This window comes from Camelus ferus, chromosome 2 (genome assembly GCF_009834535.1).
Source record: "Camelus ferus isolate YT-003-E chromosome 2, BCGSAC_Cfer_1.0, whole genome shotgun sequence".
In the NCBI taxonomy this organism is placed as follows: Eukaryota; Metazoa; Chordata; class Mammalia; order Artiodactyla; family Camelidae; genus Camelus; species Camelus ferus.
Window position 1 is genome coordinate 5,040,303 of NC_045697.1, and position 16,844 is coordinate 5,057,146.

General features: G+C 46.8%; 1 protein-coding gene across 4 annotated transcripts in view; it reads right to left on the reverse strand.

The window, feature by feature from the left end:
- The window catches only part of STK32B (serine/threonine kinase 32B), a 306,224-nt gene that overhangs the window by 110,997 nt on the left and 178,383 nt on the right, over window positions 1-16,844 (reverse strand). For all 4 annotated transcript variants that reach the window (XM_032493856.1, XM_032493852.1, XM_032493858.1 and 1 more), the window contains one exon: window positions 5,772-5,945. In XM_032493856.1, coding sequence (XP_032349747.1) covers window positions 5,772-5,945 — 174 coding nt within the window. The remainder of the gene's footprint in view (window positions 1-5,771; window positions 5,946-16,844) is intronic.

The window sequence follows — 16,844 nt, forward strand, 5'->3', positions numbered from 1 at the left end:
TCCTCACCCTGGACTGCAGTCATTTGGCCTCTAGAGTGGTTGCCGCTTCCAGCCGAGGACCTGCGCACATGCAGGCAAGGGTGCCATCCATCGTTTTCTTCCCAGGGGCTGGCATACTTCTGGCCCAGAGTGTTTTGAAACAATGAAAGGCCAACTCGAGTGCTCTAAAAAGTAAGCCCTTCTAATTGCTTTACAACAATGATTTATTTTGAACCCACTATGGTATTTCCCTGCGCGGGCACTTTCAAACTCACCTGGCTGTACTCTGGAGTAGCTTTTATTCTCTACAGACCTACAACACTACCCTCAGAGGATGGAGATTTTGTCACCGCTGAGTATAAATAAACACCTGGTTTCAAAGTCAATTCCGCAAGATGAAAGAAAGCGGAATGAGGGACTTCAACGGCCCTGGGCACAGGTAAGTCCTTTATGAACTTTTTCTCAGGGAATCTGCATGGTAGCCCAGTAAAGGGGGTGTCATCAGGCTTATTTTACAGATTAGGAAACAGAGGCTCAAAAAGTTAAGCAGGTGAAGCTGAGTAACATTTCCAAGTCCAGCAAGATGGAAGGCAGAAATTCTCGGCAAGCCAACTCAGGCTTGCACTTGTGAAATGATCCTGCCACTTGCCAGCGTGGCTACTTTGAAAGAAGCAACATTCATCTGTCTGTATAAAATACGGCATTGACAGTGTCGTGTACACATGCAGCGGGTGGCTTCTGAATTCAGCTGTTGAATTAAGGCAAAACATTGCATAGCACTGTCATATACCCCTATGCACCACGTGTACAGACACACATAATTTCAAGTCTGTACCCATAGACACAATGAAAAAGATTTATTGAACCATATGGGAGGGAAAGAAAGCCCAACTCAAACCTCTGCCAAGTGTGCAATGTTTGAAATGGTAAGGGAATTCCATTTACTTAGTGGATTTTTAAAAATTCCCCTGTATTGTGGGATAGCTCTCGTTCTCCACAGCAGATCTAGAATCCAAGGGCCAAAGGCCCCACATAGAGCAACTTAAAAACCTTTGTTGAATATAATGAAATGGTTCCAATCATCATGCTTTTATGGGACATTTAGTTCCATTTTCTGCCTGGCCTTTATCTCATCAATGTCCCCATGACTCAGGGTCTGGGGGGATTTGGGCAGGTCATCTACTGCACGCCAGTGGAGGAGCGACCATGGTAACTGATGAATGACGCTCGTGCCATGGATCGGTACAGAGCTCGCTCCTTCCAGCACCTTCAGAGAAGCCCAGCCAGCCCCCAGAGGCTACTCTGGTATGGGGTGACCTTCCTTAACAAATGGCGCACAGAGCTTACAGACCCAGATGGCAGAAGCTAGTCAGCGGCGGTGTGAACCAACGTGGGCCGTCGGGAAGCAGCCTCTGGGTTACGCTGAGCTCGCTCCCACCTCCTGCTGCTCCTACCGCTGCTGCTCCACGGTCGGCACTACTGCTGTTCCCGCTCCGGACGTTACACTTCCTCCTCCCCCCACCTCCACGTTCTACTTCTTCCTCTCTTTCTCCTCCTCCTCAGTTTTCTTTTTCATTTTGTTGTGTTTGTCCTTATTTGTGTCAAAACTATACATGCAAACAACTCGGAGCATCAAGCCGTCCTGAAAGCGTTGTGACAGTGTAGCCACAGTCCCTGTCACTTTCTCCCCCATTTCTCCCTCTCCACCCGTTCATCTTTCTCACGCTACAACTTTGGTGTTTAGCTCCTTTTCTTAAAATGATAGATGTATAGGACTCCTGCATGTTTCAATTTCTGGCTCTGTCTGTTGGCTTCCCACTATGGGAGAGGAGGGTGTGCTGCAGTAGGCAGAGAGTGGATATGAGCAGAGGAACGGGAGCACGGGGCAAATGGCGGGAAACCGTACATCATGTAACAACTGGTGTTCTTGGGCAGACAGAGAAAAGCAGGAACCTCTGGACTGGTAAGAAATCACACATTTTGGGGTGACAAGTGTCCTAGAGGCAGGCAAAGAAAGGTGGGAAAAGGCAGGAATCTCCAGTGTCTGAATGTAACCTTTTGCGCCTTATGCCCTCATCACAATAAAATTAGCCTTGCAGATTAGAAGCACCCATCACGCACTGATGCCATGACACACCAGATCCAGACTAAATAAGGACAAAAATCCCTCCTCCCTTCAGGAAGGTAGAGCAGGGATGAAAATCAGGGAATATGACTCCAACCCCCTTCCTCCCCGATGAATATTCCACCCCTTCATTTTTTACACCCTCTGTAACCAACCTCCCAAGAACTTCAGTGCAGCCGCTCACCCGAGCCCGCCCGCTCTCCCCTTGAGGGTGGACTATCTGGCCCTTAATACATCCTCACTTTACTCCAGGTCTCATCTCTGAGTTCTTTCTCCATGAGACACGAACCTAAACGCTGGCAACATACGTAGCAGTCTTTCCTTCTCCCTCTCCCCCGAGACACACTCACCTGCCCATCCCCTCATTTCCCCAAGGGGGTATTATTGCATTTTTGCTTAGGTCAGTTTTCAGGGTTTAGGTGATTAAGTATTGCTATGTAGAGACGATGCATGTAATAAACTACTAGACACAGCGTCCTGTCCAGCCCTTTTATTCCTTGGAGTTAAAAATCACCTTGTATTTATTGTTGAGTCCCCCCCCCCCCAAACTTCTCATCAGTTCAACTTCACATTCTTACCAACTAATAAACAAATCTCTCAAGGTGTAATAGGGAAGGACAAATCTGACTCCATATGTTTCTTTTACTTAAACCTTTGTCTTCTACTGCTTTTGTTACAAGGTAATCACTAAAGGGATGTTGCCTATAAGCTTACATTATGCATAATGGCCCATCTCTGGGAACCCCGCCTCCCAGGTAATAAGCATTAAGCTAAAATACCTTTGTTTAGCTCACAGGAAACACCCTGACCAGGCCACCTGTGACTGAGTGCCGGAAGGAAGAAATTAACACATCCCCTCTGGAGGCTGACGGGACCCAGGAAATGTCTGACTTTACTCACTCCCCTTTTAGGATAAAGAAGCCTGAATGCTAACTCAGGATAGATGGTTCTTTGGGACACTAGTCCACCATCTTCTCGGTCTGCTGGGTTTCCAAATAAGTCTCTATTCCTTGCCCCAACACCTTGTCTCTTGATTTATTGGCCTGGCGTGTGACAAGCAGCCTGATGCCTCAGGAATTCAATCAGCTCACCCTTCCTGGAGAAGTCTCTTCCAGAGTCTTTTGATCCAACTCCAGTTAGAACTGGTCATGGTCCCACCTAAGGCACAACTGACACCCTGAACCTCCCATCACCCTGGAGATTTCCTCTTCCTCTCTCGCTCCTCTGCCAGAGCTCCAGCTTTCCTATTCCACTTCTTCCTCCTTGATTTACTCTTTCATTTAGTGGAGGCCATCTCACTTTCTAATAGCTACTCGAGAAAAGGTGTATGAGAGGTACCTTGTTTAAGACCTTGAACTTGTGAAAGCATGCATCTCACATTTGATGGATTAGCCTGTCTCCGCTGCCTTCTAACGTATGATAATCCAGAACTGTTCTGATTCCTCAGCCTTTGTGTCCTGCTGTTCTTCTGTGGAAGCTTATCAGATCTGAAGTGTTCTCTTGGTCTGGTTTTGGTTTGGATGTGTGCCTGTTTCTAGTCGTTACCCTGCATCCTGGGCAGAGCCTTCACCTTGGAAGTTCATGTATTTCAGGCCTGGGAGATTTTCCTTACTTCACTGATGCTTTCTTCTCCCGTGTTTTCTCACTCCTTTCTCTCCTTTTTCCTTTCTTTCTTTTTCTTTCTTCCTTCCTCCTTCCCTTTCCTTTCCTTCCTTCCCCCTTCTCTCTCTGATGTTGAATTCACCGTACTGGTCCTCTAATTTTTCTTCTATTTTCTATTTGCCTTTTTATTCTCCTGTATAAGGGATATCCTCAACTTTATCTTCCATAACATCTGTTGAATTGTTCATTTTTCCTTTCATATTTTTTAATTTATAAGGCCTCTGATTTGATGTTTGTTCTCTGAATTTTAAATAAACATAGTATTTCTTATTTTACAATTGCCAAAATCTCTTAATCCCTCTGAAAATGCTGATCACGGTTGACTCTGTCAAACCTGGCAGAGTCTCTGTTTATTCCAAGCTTTTTTTTTTCTTTCTCCATTTGACTGTGCAGCTCTCGTTGTCCATGTTAGAAGGTTTCTCTGGATGCCTGACGAGCTTTGGTGGGTACTTACCCTAGTTGGGAGCTTACAGCAAACGAGCAGGGCTTGCTGAGTGTGAACTACACTCCAAGGGTCTTGGGGAACCTCAGATGTCACAATCTCTTTCCTCCCGGCTCAGCCACACCCCTACAGAAATCATTCCAGTCTCCAGACTGGAGGAGGAAGGCCCGGAGAGGCCGTTTCCGGAGCCCAGCTGGAGTAGGGAGGGCGTGTTACTTCAGCACCTGGTACACATGTGTCTAGTCGGCCTTGCTCTTTTCAGTCCCGTATCCCAACTCAAGAGGCTTGCTGTCCTTCAGTCCAGACGCTCTCTTCAGGGGACAAACGTTCTGTCTACTGCTTGGAGGAGGAAGGGACAGCCCTCCAGTCACTCAGGATGGGCCAGCAGATCTGTTCTCCAGACTTCTTAAAAGGCTTTCAAACAATACACCTCATTTTAGCCTCTTTTTTTACCCCCTCTTCCTCCTTCCACAAATGTTGATGGCTGTCAATTCCTGAGCCTTTGGGGGATCCTCCAGTGTATGCCAGCCCTTGGTTCTCCCTAGTGATGACTTAAAATCCAGTTTCTGGTGTCCTAAGCCATTTACTACTCTGCCTCTTCTCTCTAATCTCCCCTCCCCCATCATGTTTTGCTATAGCCTCCTCTTTACTTTTCCCCATCCTTGTGAATTTACCATTTTTCAAACATTCCTTACTGTTATTTTATGGAGATTTTAGAAGGAAGGGAATGTAAGTGTGTGTGTGTGTGTGTGTGTGTGTGTGTGCGCGCGCGCACGCGTATGCTTAATCTGCCATCTTTACCTAGAAGTTCTAGTCCCTGTCTCTCCCAAGTCTTCCAAAACCGTGTAAGTCAGAAGAAGACCAGCTAGACCCAGCGCACAACCACGAGTGAACAAATTACAAGTCATTCACACCAACCCCCTCCTCTGGGGTCCGTGAGAAGACCTCATTAACAGCACCACTGCTTTCTGAAGCCTCTCGCTGGCCCCCTGACTCTGCAGTCAAACTCACCTTGCTCACCTGGCTGGCTGTGGTGGTGCGGTGCTCAGAGAAGGAGAAGCCAAGGCCCCGAGGAGGCAGCAGAAACTCAGAGCCTGAACCCGAAGCCCAGAGCCAGCTCTGAAGCTTCCCAAGAGGAAGAAATCCTCCAGGGTGCACAGCACTGATTTCAAAGTATGGAAAAGAAGAGGGTAGAATCCTTCACATTCCCAACTAATGCCACTGTGACCTTTCAGCCTGAGACTGGAGGGTCAGGACACTCCAGCCTCCCTCAGACACACTGGAATGGAAAAGTGAAGGGCAACCACCAGCCACATCGCTAAGCAGGGGGTGGGTGGGGGTACCAAGAGAGGTGCGGACACAGGCAGTGGGAGTATTCCGCTTGCTGCAGGTAACAAGGGAGTATGCTGTCCGGAGAGAATGTAAAAGCAATAATAAAGTTGTTCTCCACGCACGGCCGCTTCTAAAGAATGTCAGTGAGAAAATACTCTCCCCAGCAGACTCCTGCTGCTCCCTGCGCCCAACGCGTCCCTGTCCCCAGGCATCCCGCCAGCAGCCGGTTACCTGTGGATGATGTGGTGCCTCTGCAGGTACTCCAGCGCCAGGGCCAGCTCGCAGATGTAGAGCTTCACGGCCCCCTCCGTGAAGTGCACATTCTGCTGCAGGTGGTAGCGCAGGTCCCCTCCCAGCAGCAGGTCCACCACCATGAACATGTCCTCCTCGTCCTGGAAGGAGTACCTAGGGGCACCGAGGGGCAGGGGAAGTTAGGGATGGAGATGGCTCCAGTGTCTGCAAGACAAATGCCCCCAGACCAATGCCCCCACTTTACAGAAGAGCAAACTGAGGCTCAGAGAGAGGCGATGATGCTGCCCAAGTCACAGTGGTCCTCAGGCTCTGGCTGACAAGTGGCATTTTAATCAAAACTAGACTCCAACATATTACTTTGTTTTTAGTACTTAGTTTAATTCGATGTTGCCAGAACTTCAGCACCTCATCCCCTCAAGCTGCAGCCCCTCCTTAGTGACGCCCCTGTTCTCCACATGCGGGGCTTGCTTCCCTTCAAGGCAGCAATGTTCTGGCAAGACACACCCAGGCTTTATGCGTACTGGCTATTTCTACTCACACTGCTTCCTGGAATCTGGCCAGAGCCCAAGCCCTGTGGAGAGGCCATGAGAAGGAAAACCAAGGCGCTCTGCTCAACAGCCCCAGCTGAGCGCCCAGGGACAGCCAGCACCAACCGGCAGCCGTGACAGCGAGCCATGCTGGGAACCAGGATATTCCGCTGCAGCCCCAGCTGACATCACGCAGAGCAGAACAACTGCCCCACTGAGCCCAGTCCACCCGCAGAACATAAGATAATTAAATGGTTGTGTTTTGAGCCACTAAGTTTTGGGGTGTTTTTCCCCCAAAGTAATAGCAAATGCACCTGAGGCTTTTAAGGGCAGAAGAGCCAACCTATAAACTCTGAGAATGATGTTAAACAACTGTAAACCAGAACCGCAGCACCACAAAGTGCTGTCACATTCCATACAGAGCCACGGAACGCAAGAAGGGCGTCGCGGAAGCTCAGATCTGTGTCCCGGATCCTGGACTGTCAGACCTGGGCCAGGCGGGCCACTCCCCTCACTTGGCAGACGAGGGAAGAAGGAACTCAGTGGGTCAGTGTCAGGGAGGGACAGGCACCTGGAGCCCCGGCTCTCACAGTGCTCTTAGGACGACACACTGCTGGGATGCGGCTGTGGTGTGCACGCGCTGTGTTTCCCTGACGGCCCCGGGGAGGGAACCTGACTGGGCCACAGGAGAAGTGACAGACCATGTGCTCACAGGATGAGGAATTCCAGGGGTGGAAGGAACCTCAAGTGCCATCTAGTCTCGTCAGCCCTGTTATTACAGAGACTGGGATCCAGAGAGAGAGGAAATGGCCGCCGCAAAGTCACAGTCCTGGTACATCTCAGCCACCGTTTCTATGTGTTCAGAATCAAGGCACGGGGGAGGGGGGCGGTTTATTGCGACCCTGAACTGTCAATTGACCAGATGTGTTCAGAGCACCTGTTCTGTGACACACTGGGCTGTGTGCTGGGGACAATGGGACAAAGCAATTGTCCTCACTCTGAAGGAGCACACAGTCCCGAGAGAGGAAGGCAACAGGCACTGGTCATGCAAGAGCACACGTGCTGTAGGCGTCTGTATGGAACGCAGTGGGGTGTGTGGAGGGAGGAACTCAGCTCTCCAGCAAGAGAAGGGCGTGGAAAGGTCTCTGCAGACGAGCGGCACACTGGGTCTGGAACACACAGGGACTGTGAATCAGACAGAGGATGGTGTGAAGCTTCTGGTGCTTGAAGTCCAGGACTATAGGGTCTTGGGGACAGCATCTCTCATCTCCCATTTTGAGCATCTTAGCCAATGACGATCCAAAGGTGGTGACCCAGACCGGCTTCTCCCCTCCTGTCTCAGCCTCACTTCAGGGGTGGAGGAGTGTCTACCTGCTCAGGCAGGAACGAGGTGCTGCAGGGGCTCGTGGGGTTGTCCAGGGTCACCTGGAGGGCACCCGCTGGACTTTATGTCTGTTTCAGGGCAAGTGTATGCTGAGTCTGCCACGTGATCACTGCTTCAAGTGACGCATCCCAGGAGTGGCTGGATGCCAACGAAGCTTGCCCAATGTCGGCTCACAGGCAGGCGGTACTGGCCTTTCCAAACAGGGTTGTTCCTGGTGGGTCCGTCTGAGTGATGCTTCTGGGCCCACAGAAGGCCAGAGAGAATCAAACAAGGAAGTTCCTGACACACTAGAGCCTGGAGCAGGAGACCAAGGGCCTCCACAGCTGATAGCGTGAGCACCACGCTTCAAACCCTTCTTTCAACATGGTCATAGCCATCTGCGTTGGTTAATCTTTACTCTTTCATGGAAATTTTAGAATAAATGTATTTGGTGTCTTAAAAAACTCTGCTTTGACTTTTGTTTGGAATTATGTTGAATTTACAAGTGACAGAGAATTAGTATTTTTATAATGCTGAGCTCTTCCAGCCTTTCCATGAACATGAAATATCTGCTTGTCCTGGTCTTTTTATGTTTGTCACTATAGTTTTATAATTTTCTCCTTAAAGGCCTGGCATGCATGCATTTTTATTCTGATATTGTAACATAGATTCTATTGCTATGGTGAAGGTAATCTTTAAAGGAAGCTGTACTAAATGGTCCTTGCTTGAGGAGAAGCGCGCTCCAGAACTGCTTATGTTTGACTTAAATCCAGCAACTTGGCAGATCTCTTAGTTATTAGTTCAGATAACTTTTCCACCGATGCTCTGGGCTTGCTTATCATACGAAGATGATTGTATCTTCTACAAAAAACTGCTGTGTTTACATTCTTCCCATCCTTATGCCTCTTATTTCTTTTTCTTGTTTTATTGTACTATCCAGGGCCTCCAGTAAAGCATTCATTATAAGAGGTGGTGATGGGAATCTTAAATCTTGTTCTGGAATGTAATAAACTTTCTCCATTAAATAAATAGTTTGCTGTAGATATTTGGTGGGTATCATTTATTCAGTTAAGAAAATTGCTTTCTACTTTTGCACAGCAGAGGAAATCAACAAATCGAAAAAACAACCTGCTGAATAGAAGAAAATATTTGCAAATGATATGACTGGTAAGGGATTAATATCCAACAGATACAAATAGCTCATACAGCTCAACATCAAAAAAACAAATTACCCAATTATAAAATGAGCAGAAGAATTGAATAGACATTTTTTCTCAAGAGGAAAAGCAGATGGCCGACAAGCACATGAAAAGATGCTCAACATCACTAATCATCAGGGGAATGCAAATCAGAACTACAATGAGGTACCACCTCACACCTGTCAGAATGGATGTCATCAAAAAGAACACAAAAGCAAACATTGGCGAGGACGTGGGGAAAGGGAACCCTTGTACACTGTTGGGAATGTGAATCGGTGCAAACTAAAACTAAAAATAGGACTACCATATGACCCAGAAATTCCACTCCTGGGTACATATCCAAAAAAACAAAGCAAGGCAAAACAAAAAACAAAAACACTAATTTGAAAAGATACATGCACCCCAATGTTCATAGCAGCATTATTCACAATAGCTAAGATACGGAAGCAACCTAAGTGTCCATTAACAGATGAATGGATAAAGATGTAGTGAATATACACAATGGAATATTACTCAGCAGTAAAAAAGAAAATCTGCCATTTGCAGCAAATAGGGGGACTTGGCATTGAGCTAAGTGAGATGAGTCAGACAGAGAAAGATAAACACTGTATGACATCACTGATATGTGGAATCTAAAAAATACAACAAACTAGTGAATATAACAAAAAAGACGCAGACTCACAGATAGAACAAACCAATGGTTACCAGTGGAGAGAGGGAAGGGGAGGGGCAATGTGGGGGTGGGGGAGGGGGAGGCACCAACTATTGGGTGTAAGGTAGAATCAAGGATACATTGTGCAACACGGAGAATAGAGCCAATATTTTGTAATAACTTCATAAATGGAAGTTAACCTTTAAAAACTGTATAAAAATTTTAAAAATTTAAAAAAGGAAAGTTGCTTTCTAGACTAAGAATTTTTATCAAGAGTGGGTACAGAGTTTTTTTGTTTTTTAAATATTAAACCGTCTTGACGTTTCCAGACAAAACCCCTCCTGGTAGATAATATGTATCATGTACAATAAACATACATATATTTCTACTGGATTCAGGTTGACAAATTTCATTTAGGATTTTTGCATCTAATGTTCCAAGCGACACTAGCGCATATTTTCCTACCTACCACTGTCCTCACCCCGTTCTGGTGTCCTGGCAATGCTGACTTTGTATGATGAAGCGGGTTTTTTGGGTTGATTTCAAGAAGAGTGGCCAAGAGGCGTCACTTGCTTGTAGAAAGTCTGGTCTCAAAACGCTCTTCGTCCCCCCGTTTCTGATTCATTTTGGATTCTCCCTCCTCATTTCAGGGGGCCCTGTTGGAGCCGCCTGATGATTCCTGCTCCTCCTTCTCCACAAGGAGATGAGAAAGTGACCAGGACGTGCAGGCACCTCCCCTGGCCACTGGTGTTGGTTCACCAGGACCCCTGGGGCTGTTCCCAGAATCAGTGTGTAGATGCTGAAAGTAAAATCTCTTCCTCTGGGTGCGCCAGGCTAGAGGCTGCAACTAAGGGCTGTCTAGACCCTGCTGCCCAAAGTGAAGATAAGACGCATCTGGAGAGTGAAGATGCAGGAAGTCAAGCAGGGCTGAGAGCTCAGAACACAGAGAGGCGCTGCCGGAGTGAGGGCTCCAGTCTGGGCAGAAGGGTGCTCCGTCCCTGAACTGCATGGGCAATGACTGTATTTTTTGATGGAAACTACTTAACATTGTATTTCCGTCCCTTGGAACTGAAACAGTCATCCGATACATCTTTCCACACATTTGCTCCTGGAGACAAGGATTCAGATGCTCAAAAATAAATGACAGGAATCAGTTATAATAGGCCACCTACAGATGCTCAATTTGTGCTCTAACAGTTGATGGACTATTGAAATGTTATGTTAATAACCAGTGAGTTCTGCACCCTCCATGCGCAGCTAAATATTCCATTAGAACACTTTGGAGGAGAATACGAATCTTCAGGCGAGAAAGCTGCAGACCAGGATGAATTCTAAAGAGGAAATCCAAAATGCAAAGAGAACCACAATGTAAACAATAACTTGGGTTATGGCTTTTTTTTCTTTTTTTTGGCTACAGATCCGTTTTCGCCCTGGGCCGTGGACTCTACACTCCCAAGGAGACTCAATGTTATCGTTGGAGAACAGAGAAGGACCCTGCACGTATCCGTCTGTGGTTGGGGCCGCTCCACAGCTCTGTGCCATTGTTCTTCTTGCTTCTTCTTGGACTGGAATTGTAACTATGCTCTCATGATAATGCGGCAAATTGTCAGGGGAAAGATGGAGATCATGAATGAGCAACCTACACTCAACTGCAGTAACACTGATCATGGAGAAATCTGGGTAATTAGGCTCAACGTGCAGGACCAAAGAAGGACCGGAGCTGGGGAGGCACCACTGCTGGCCTGGATGTTGAAATAGGCCACCATGCAGAACTCAATGTCTGTTACGTTTTTTAAAAAGATGTATTAATTTCCTACCTTATTCCAAAAAGGTTTAAAAATGACTTGCAAAATATATATAACACACTACAATCAAAAACAAGTAAGCCACAGATCAAGTCAAAGAATAAAAAAGGTATTCAGGAAAGTGGATGCAGGTAAAAACACCCCAATTCAGGCCCAAAGAACTTGCCTGCTTGCCTGACGTCGGCCATCAAGGTGTCTCTAATCTTTCCAGCAACCAGAGCAAAGTGAGAGACACAATCAGCTTTAGGATTCAAGGGTCAATGTGAAAAAAACAAATCAATTGTTCATTTTTATGTTTAATATGTTTCTTGCTGACGTAGAAGCCAGAGGGAAATCTCTCCCATGGGATTCTTTAGAGATGGCATTCTGCAACGTGAACAATGAGCCAGAGGAAATAGCTCTGAATAGAGTCATGCGTTTAACAGGGGATTTTTGTATGATGTTCCCGAAAGCAGACAGAATGCATCAAAGTCCAACTCCAGAAAAGCGGTGCTTCATGGGGCAACAGCTAAGTGGTCTGGACATCATGTTCCCAGACGAACTTTCTTAATAAAAGGATAAATTTAGAGAACGCTGGCGAATGCCCTCAGGGGCGACGTCAGAAATGCAGTTAGTTGCACGTGCACACACCAAGGAGCACCCTGTTGGCTTCCCGCGCACCCAGCCCAGTACCAGAAGCTGGAATCCAGGGGGAGAAGTTGCCCCACACAGTTCATGGGAGTTTGGGACAATCATAAGGGATGGAGTTTGATGTCCTGTGCCGTGACAAGTGGCCCGGACGATCCACTCCTGAAGATCCTCTTTTGCCCCGGGCCCCGGACCCTACATCCCCAAGGAGACTCTGTTGTCACTTTCTTACCCCTACCTGCTCACCCACGATGTCCCTAGTCCCACCTCTACCCTGGGCCATCATCCCCTTCTCGGATTAGAGCAGTGGTTTCCAACCAGGGGCAACTTTGCTTCCATAGGGACATTTGACCATGTCTGGAGACATTCTGGTTGTTATAACTGGGTGGGGGCGATTCCTGCTGGCACATAGTGGGCAGAGGACGGGGGCGCTACTAAATATCCGGCAGTGGTCAGGACGCTCCACCACAAAGAATGATCTGGCTCAGGTGTCCACGGTGCTGAGGCTGAGCAACGCCGGAGTAGTGGGTGCTCCCGCTCCTAGGAGCCTTCCCCAGCTCTGGAGGACTGAGCTGGGTGACCCTCTTTTTGTTCCTTTGCGCCCTGTAGCAGTTATCACCGATGTGGGGCCCACCGCGTGCCAGGCACTGCTCTGCGTGCTTTGTGTATGTAACTCGTTTCAGCCTCCCAGCGGCCCGCCGCGGTAGGCGTTACCATGACCTGCCTTTGATCGATGTGGACACTGAGGTTCCGTGAGGCGACAGAACAGCTCCCAGGTAACAAGACAGCCCAACTCCAGAATCTAGAATTCCCGCACGAGGCTCTGGGAAGCACTTCCTCATGGCACAAGGGACCCTCTCTCTCCTGCTCTCTTCTCTCTGCCAGGCAGCCAACGGTAGGCCACAGGGACCCGGCTTGTTGAGTTTTGTCCCCCCTGCATTTAGCACAGACCCACTCAGGAATGAAGGGGTCACAGACACCCAAAATACCCCGTCTGTGTCGGTCTGTCAATCTGCAGGGCTGAAGGGTGGAGGAGGGGAAGGTAGCACACAGAGGGAGACGGGAGGTGAGGGTTGACGGGGAGCGAAGCCCTGCATCGGTACCGGGTCCGCATGCTGTTCATGCTACTGCTTCCAGGAGCTTCCTTTGTCTCTGCCCTCTTGTCACAAAGACCGTGCTCTCCCATTAGCTGACGGTGCCTCTGGTAGACTCTCTCCACAGCTGTCTCACTCCCGCGCAGGAAGCAGGTGTGATCTATGTGACGAGCACGGGGAAGGAGTTGTGAGTGTGCTCAGCTCGGCCCCTCTGCTGTCCCTCCGGGCTTCCGGATCTGCTTTGCCTCTTGCCAAGCCAGGGGCCAGATTGTAGAGTGGGGTCCTGCGGGTGTCCCCTATTTCCTTGGGGGTGATTCCACTTCAAAGCTGAAGTGTTAGCAAGCCCTTCTGGATGCAGAACTAAAGCCAAGTCTATATATAAACGTATGGAATATATTATATACTACTCAGCCACAACGTGAATGAAATAATGCCGCTTGCAGCAACACGGCTGGACCCAGAGGTTACCACGCTAAGTGAAGTCAGTCACACAAAGAAAGATAAGTATCACATAACATCACTGGAATGTGGAATCTAAAAAATTGATTCAAATGTACTTATTTACAAACTAGAAACAGACCCACAGACACAGAAAACAAACTTTTGGTTACTGGGGGTGAGAGGGAGTCGGGGGTGAAGGGAGAAATTAGGAGTTTGGGGTTAATATACACACACTACTACATATAAAGTAGATAAACTACAAGCACCGACTGTATAGCACAGGGAACTATACTCAGTATCTTGTAATAACCTATAATGGATAAGAATCTGAAGAAAACAAATATAATGTATACACATCACTGAATCAGCATGCTGCACACCAGAAACTAGCACACCGTTATAAATCAACTATCCTTCAATAAAAATTTTTTTCAGAAATACATAAAAGCTGTATTTATGCTTGATAAGCTTTCCAGTAATAATATAAAAATGTGCTCCCACAGCAAAGAACTAAAGCCAAGGTCGTCAGTAACTGTGCCAGCAACAAAACTGACACTCTGACCTCCATGACCCCCACGTCTGTCTCTCAACTGGTTCCAAACTCACGTAGGAAAAAGAGGTGCCATTTGGAGACCCCCACCGCGGGCCCTCCAGGCGTATCCCTGGGAGGGGGACTTAAAGGACACCGAGGCCAAGAGAGGCTGACTTGTCTCCAGTCACCAGGTCAGGTTCCTCCTCCCACAGTGCGTCACGTCCTCTGCCACCAGCCTCGGGAGGCGCGCACTACAGGGCAGCCACGTTACCCAGGCGTGAAAACGCAGGTGAGCACACAGGAGAGAGGTGGTGTGTACGTGGGGAAACATCCGAGTGAGGACACAGCACTCAGTGCCCCCTCGCTTCACCTCACCTTGCCCAGCGCCTGGACCCTGGAGACCTTCAACCAGCTGCGTGCTGTTAATGGCGGGGGAGGCTTGGAAAGCAAAGGGACCTTCTGCAGGAAACCCCAGACCTTTCTTAGTCTTCCTGCACTGCGATGCCACTTGACCATTTAAAACATATGCCTTTCTCCACTTCTTAAGACAAAGGAGCCAAGTGCCCAGAGATGACTCTGTGGGACAGTCATTCTGGAAGCCCTTGCGGCAGGACAAGCCACATGTCTGATTCGTCTCCCTGAGTCCTTACTGTGTCCACCCACAGGGACAAGGAGCCAAGCATCTCCTGAGACCATTTCCTGTCCAATTCGATCTCTGATGGGGAGCAGACAGAGAGTGGTCCCCTCACCATGCTCACTTCCAGTGATTCTCAGAGACTTAACACCCAGCAAGAGAGGAGCTAAAAACACTCTCTTAGGCTACGGAAATCCAAGAATGGGCTGCCGAGCCTTCCATCAGCTCACAGCAGACAAATAAAAAGGAATTTATCAAACTTGAATTGTGCTTCATACATATGCCTTTAACAACATGCACAACAATAAGCCAGGTTTTTTATTATTATTATTCGATTTGAGCTACAAGAGTCTTCAAGCCATTCCAACATGCTGACCCTCGGTGCTCTGGCTCTGTCTCTGTCTCTGCCCAGGAAGTCAAATGTGGCTGGTTGGCTTCCATCTGCCTCCCACAAGCCAAGTACCAGGAAGGGGAGACTCTCACATGCCATCCAGCTCTCCAGGAGGTTTAGGGCAGGAGAAATCACAGGATGATGCAAAGGCAAGATGCAAGTCCACGTCCCTCCCCATCTGCCAGCTACACAGCAGGTTCTGCAGACTCTTAAGTGCCACCCCTCTGCAGAAATGCTGAGCACTGTTCTTGTGGCTTGTTTCATTTAATTTATAAATTAAATTTACGCTTGCTTCTGCATACCTCTAAAGGTTTTGCAGTGTCTAACTAATGAAGACAGATGGAAGCGACGGAGAGGAGAAACGCGGAACAAGGGAGAGGTGAATGTTTTGTTCATGTGGACAAGCTGATTGCGAGCACGGAGCAGTAGCTCCGACCTTCTGTGCAGGGCAGAGAAGGCTGTACTTGTGACAGATACTGGCCTGCAGTTTCCTTTCATTGCACTGTCTTTAATCTGCCTTTGGTATCAGGGTAACACAAGTGTCATAGAATGAACTGGGAAGTGTTCACTTCTCATCTGTTTCCTGAAAGAGACTATTGAGAATTGGTGTTAATTTTTAAAATATCTGTTAGAACTTTCTAGTGAAACTATCTAGACACAGAATTTCATTTTTCTGGAGTTCTAACTTTGAATTCAATTTACATAAGTTACAGGATTATTTAAGTTAATTTTTTCTTGGTTAGGTTTTGGTAGTTTCTAGATTTTGAGGAATTGGTCCCTTTCTTCTAAGCTATCAAACTTATGAGTATAAAGTTGTTCAGATAATAATTCCCATATTATCCTTTTAAGGCTGCATAATCTGTAGTGATAGCCTCTGTTTCACTCTTGATTTTCATAGTTTCATAGTGTGTTCTCTCAGTTTATATTTGTCAGCCTTGTAAGAGTATTATCCATTTTTTTTTTTTTTTGGAAGAACCAGCCTGTAGTTCCATTGATGTTTTTTCTACTGCTCTCCCATTTTCAGTTTCATTGATTCTACTCTATTTCTTTCTACTAGCTTTGAACCAGTTTATTTTTCTCATTTTTCAGTTTTTTGAGATCAAAACTAGATTATTAATTTGAGACATTTCCCCTTTTCTAATGTAAGCATCTGGAGCTATAAATTTCCCTCTCATCACAGCTTTAGCTGAATTTGAACCTACACATTTTGATATGCTGTATTTCCATTTTCATTCATGTGTATGCATTTTATTTCTTTTGAGGCTTATTCTTTAACCCAAGGATTATTAGAGTTTGTTTAATTTCCAAGTACTTGAAGATTTTCCTGTTCTTCTGTTACTGAATCCTAGTTGGGTTCCATTATGGCCAGAGTGCAGACTGTCACGATTTCATTTTTTTCAAGTTTGTTGAGGTTTGCTTTATGAACCAGGAATTGATATATTTTTGTGAATGTTCCATGGACACTTGAAAAAAAAAAAGAAGTTCTTTCTGCTGTTATTTGGTGAAATGTTCTTTAAATGGCAATTGGGTAGTTCAGTTCTTTTATATCCCTGCTGACTTTCTGTCCAGAACTTCTATCAACTGCTAGTAAGTCCCCAACTATAACTGTGGATTTTTTTATTTCTTCTTTCAGTGCTATCGATTTTTATTTCATTTATTTTGAAACGGCAGTGATTGAATCATGTATGACATATTATTTGAATCATTTTAATACAGTATCCTATATCATATCATCATGTATACATTTTATTTAATATTTACAAAGTTTATCTATCTCTTACTGAGTC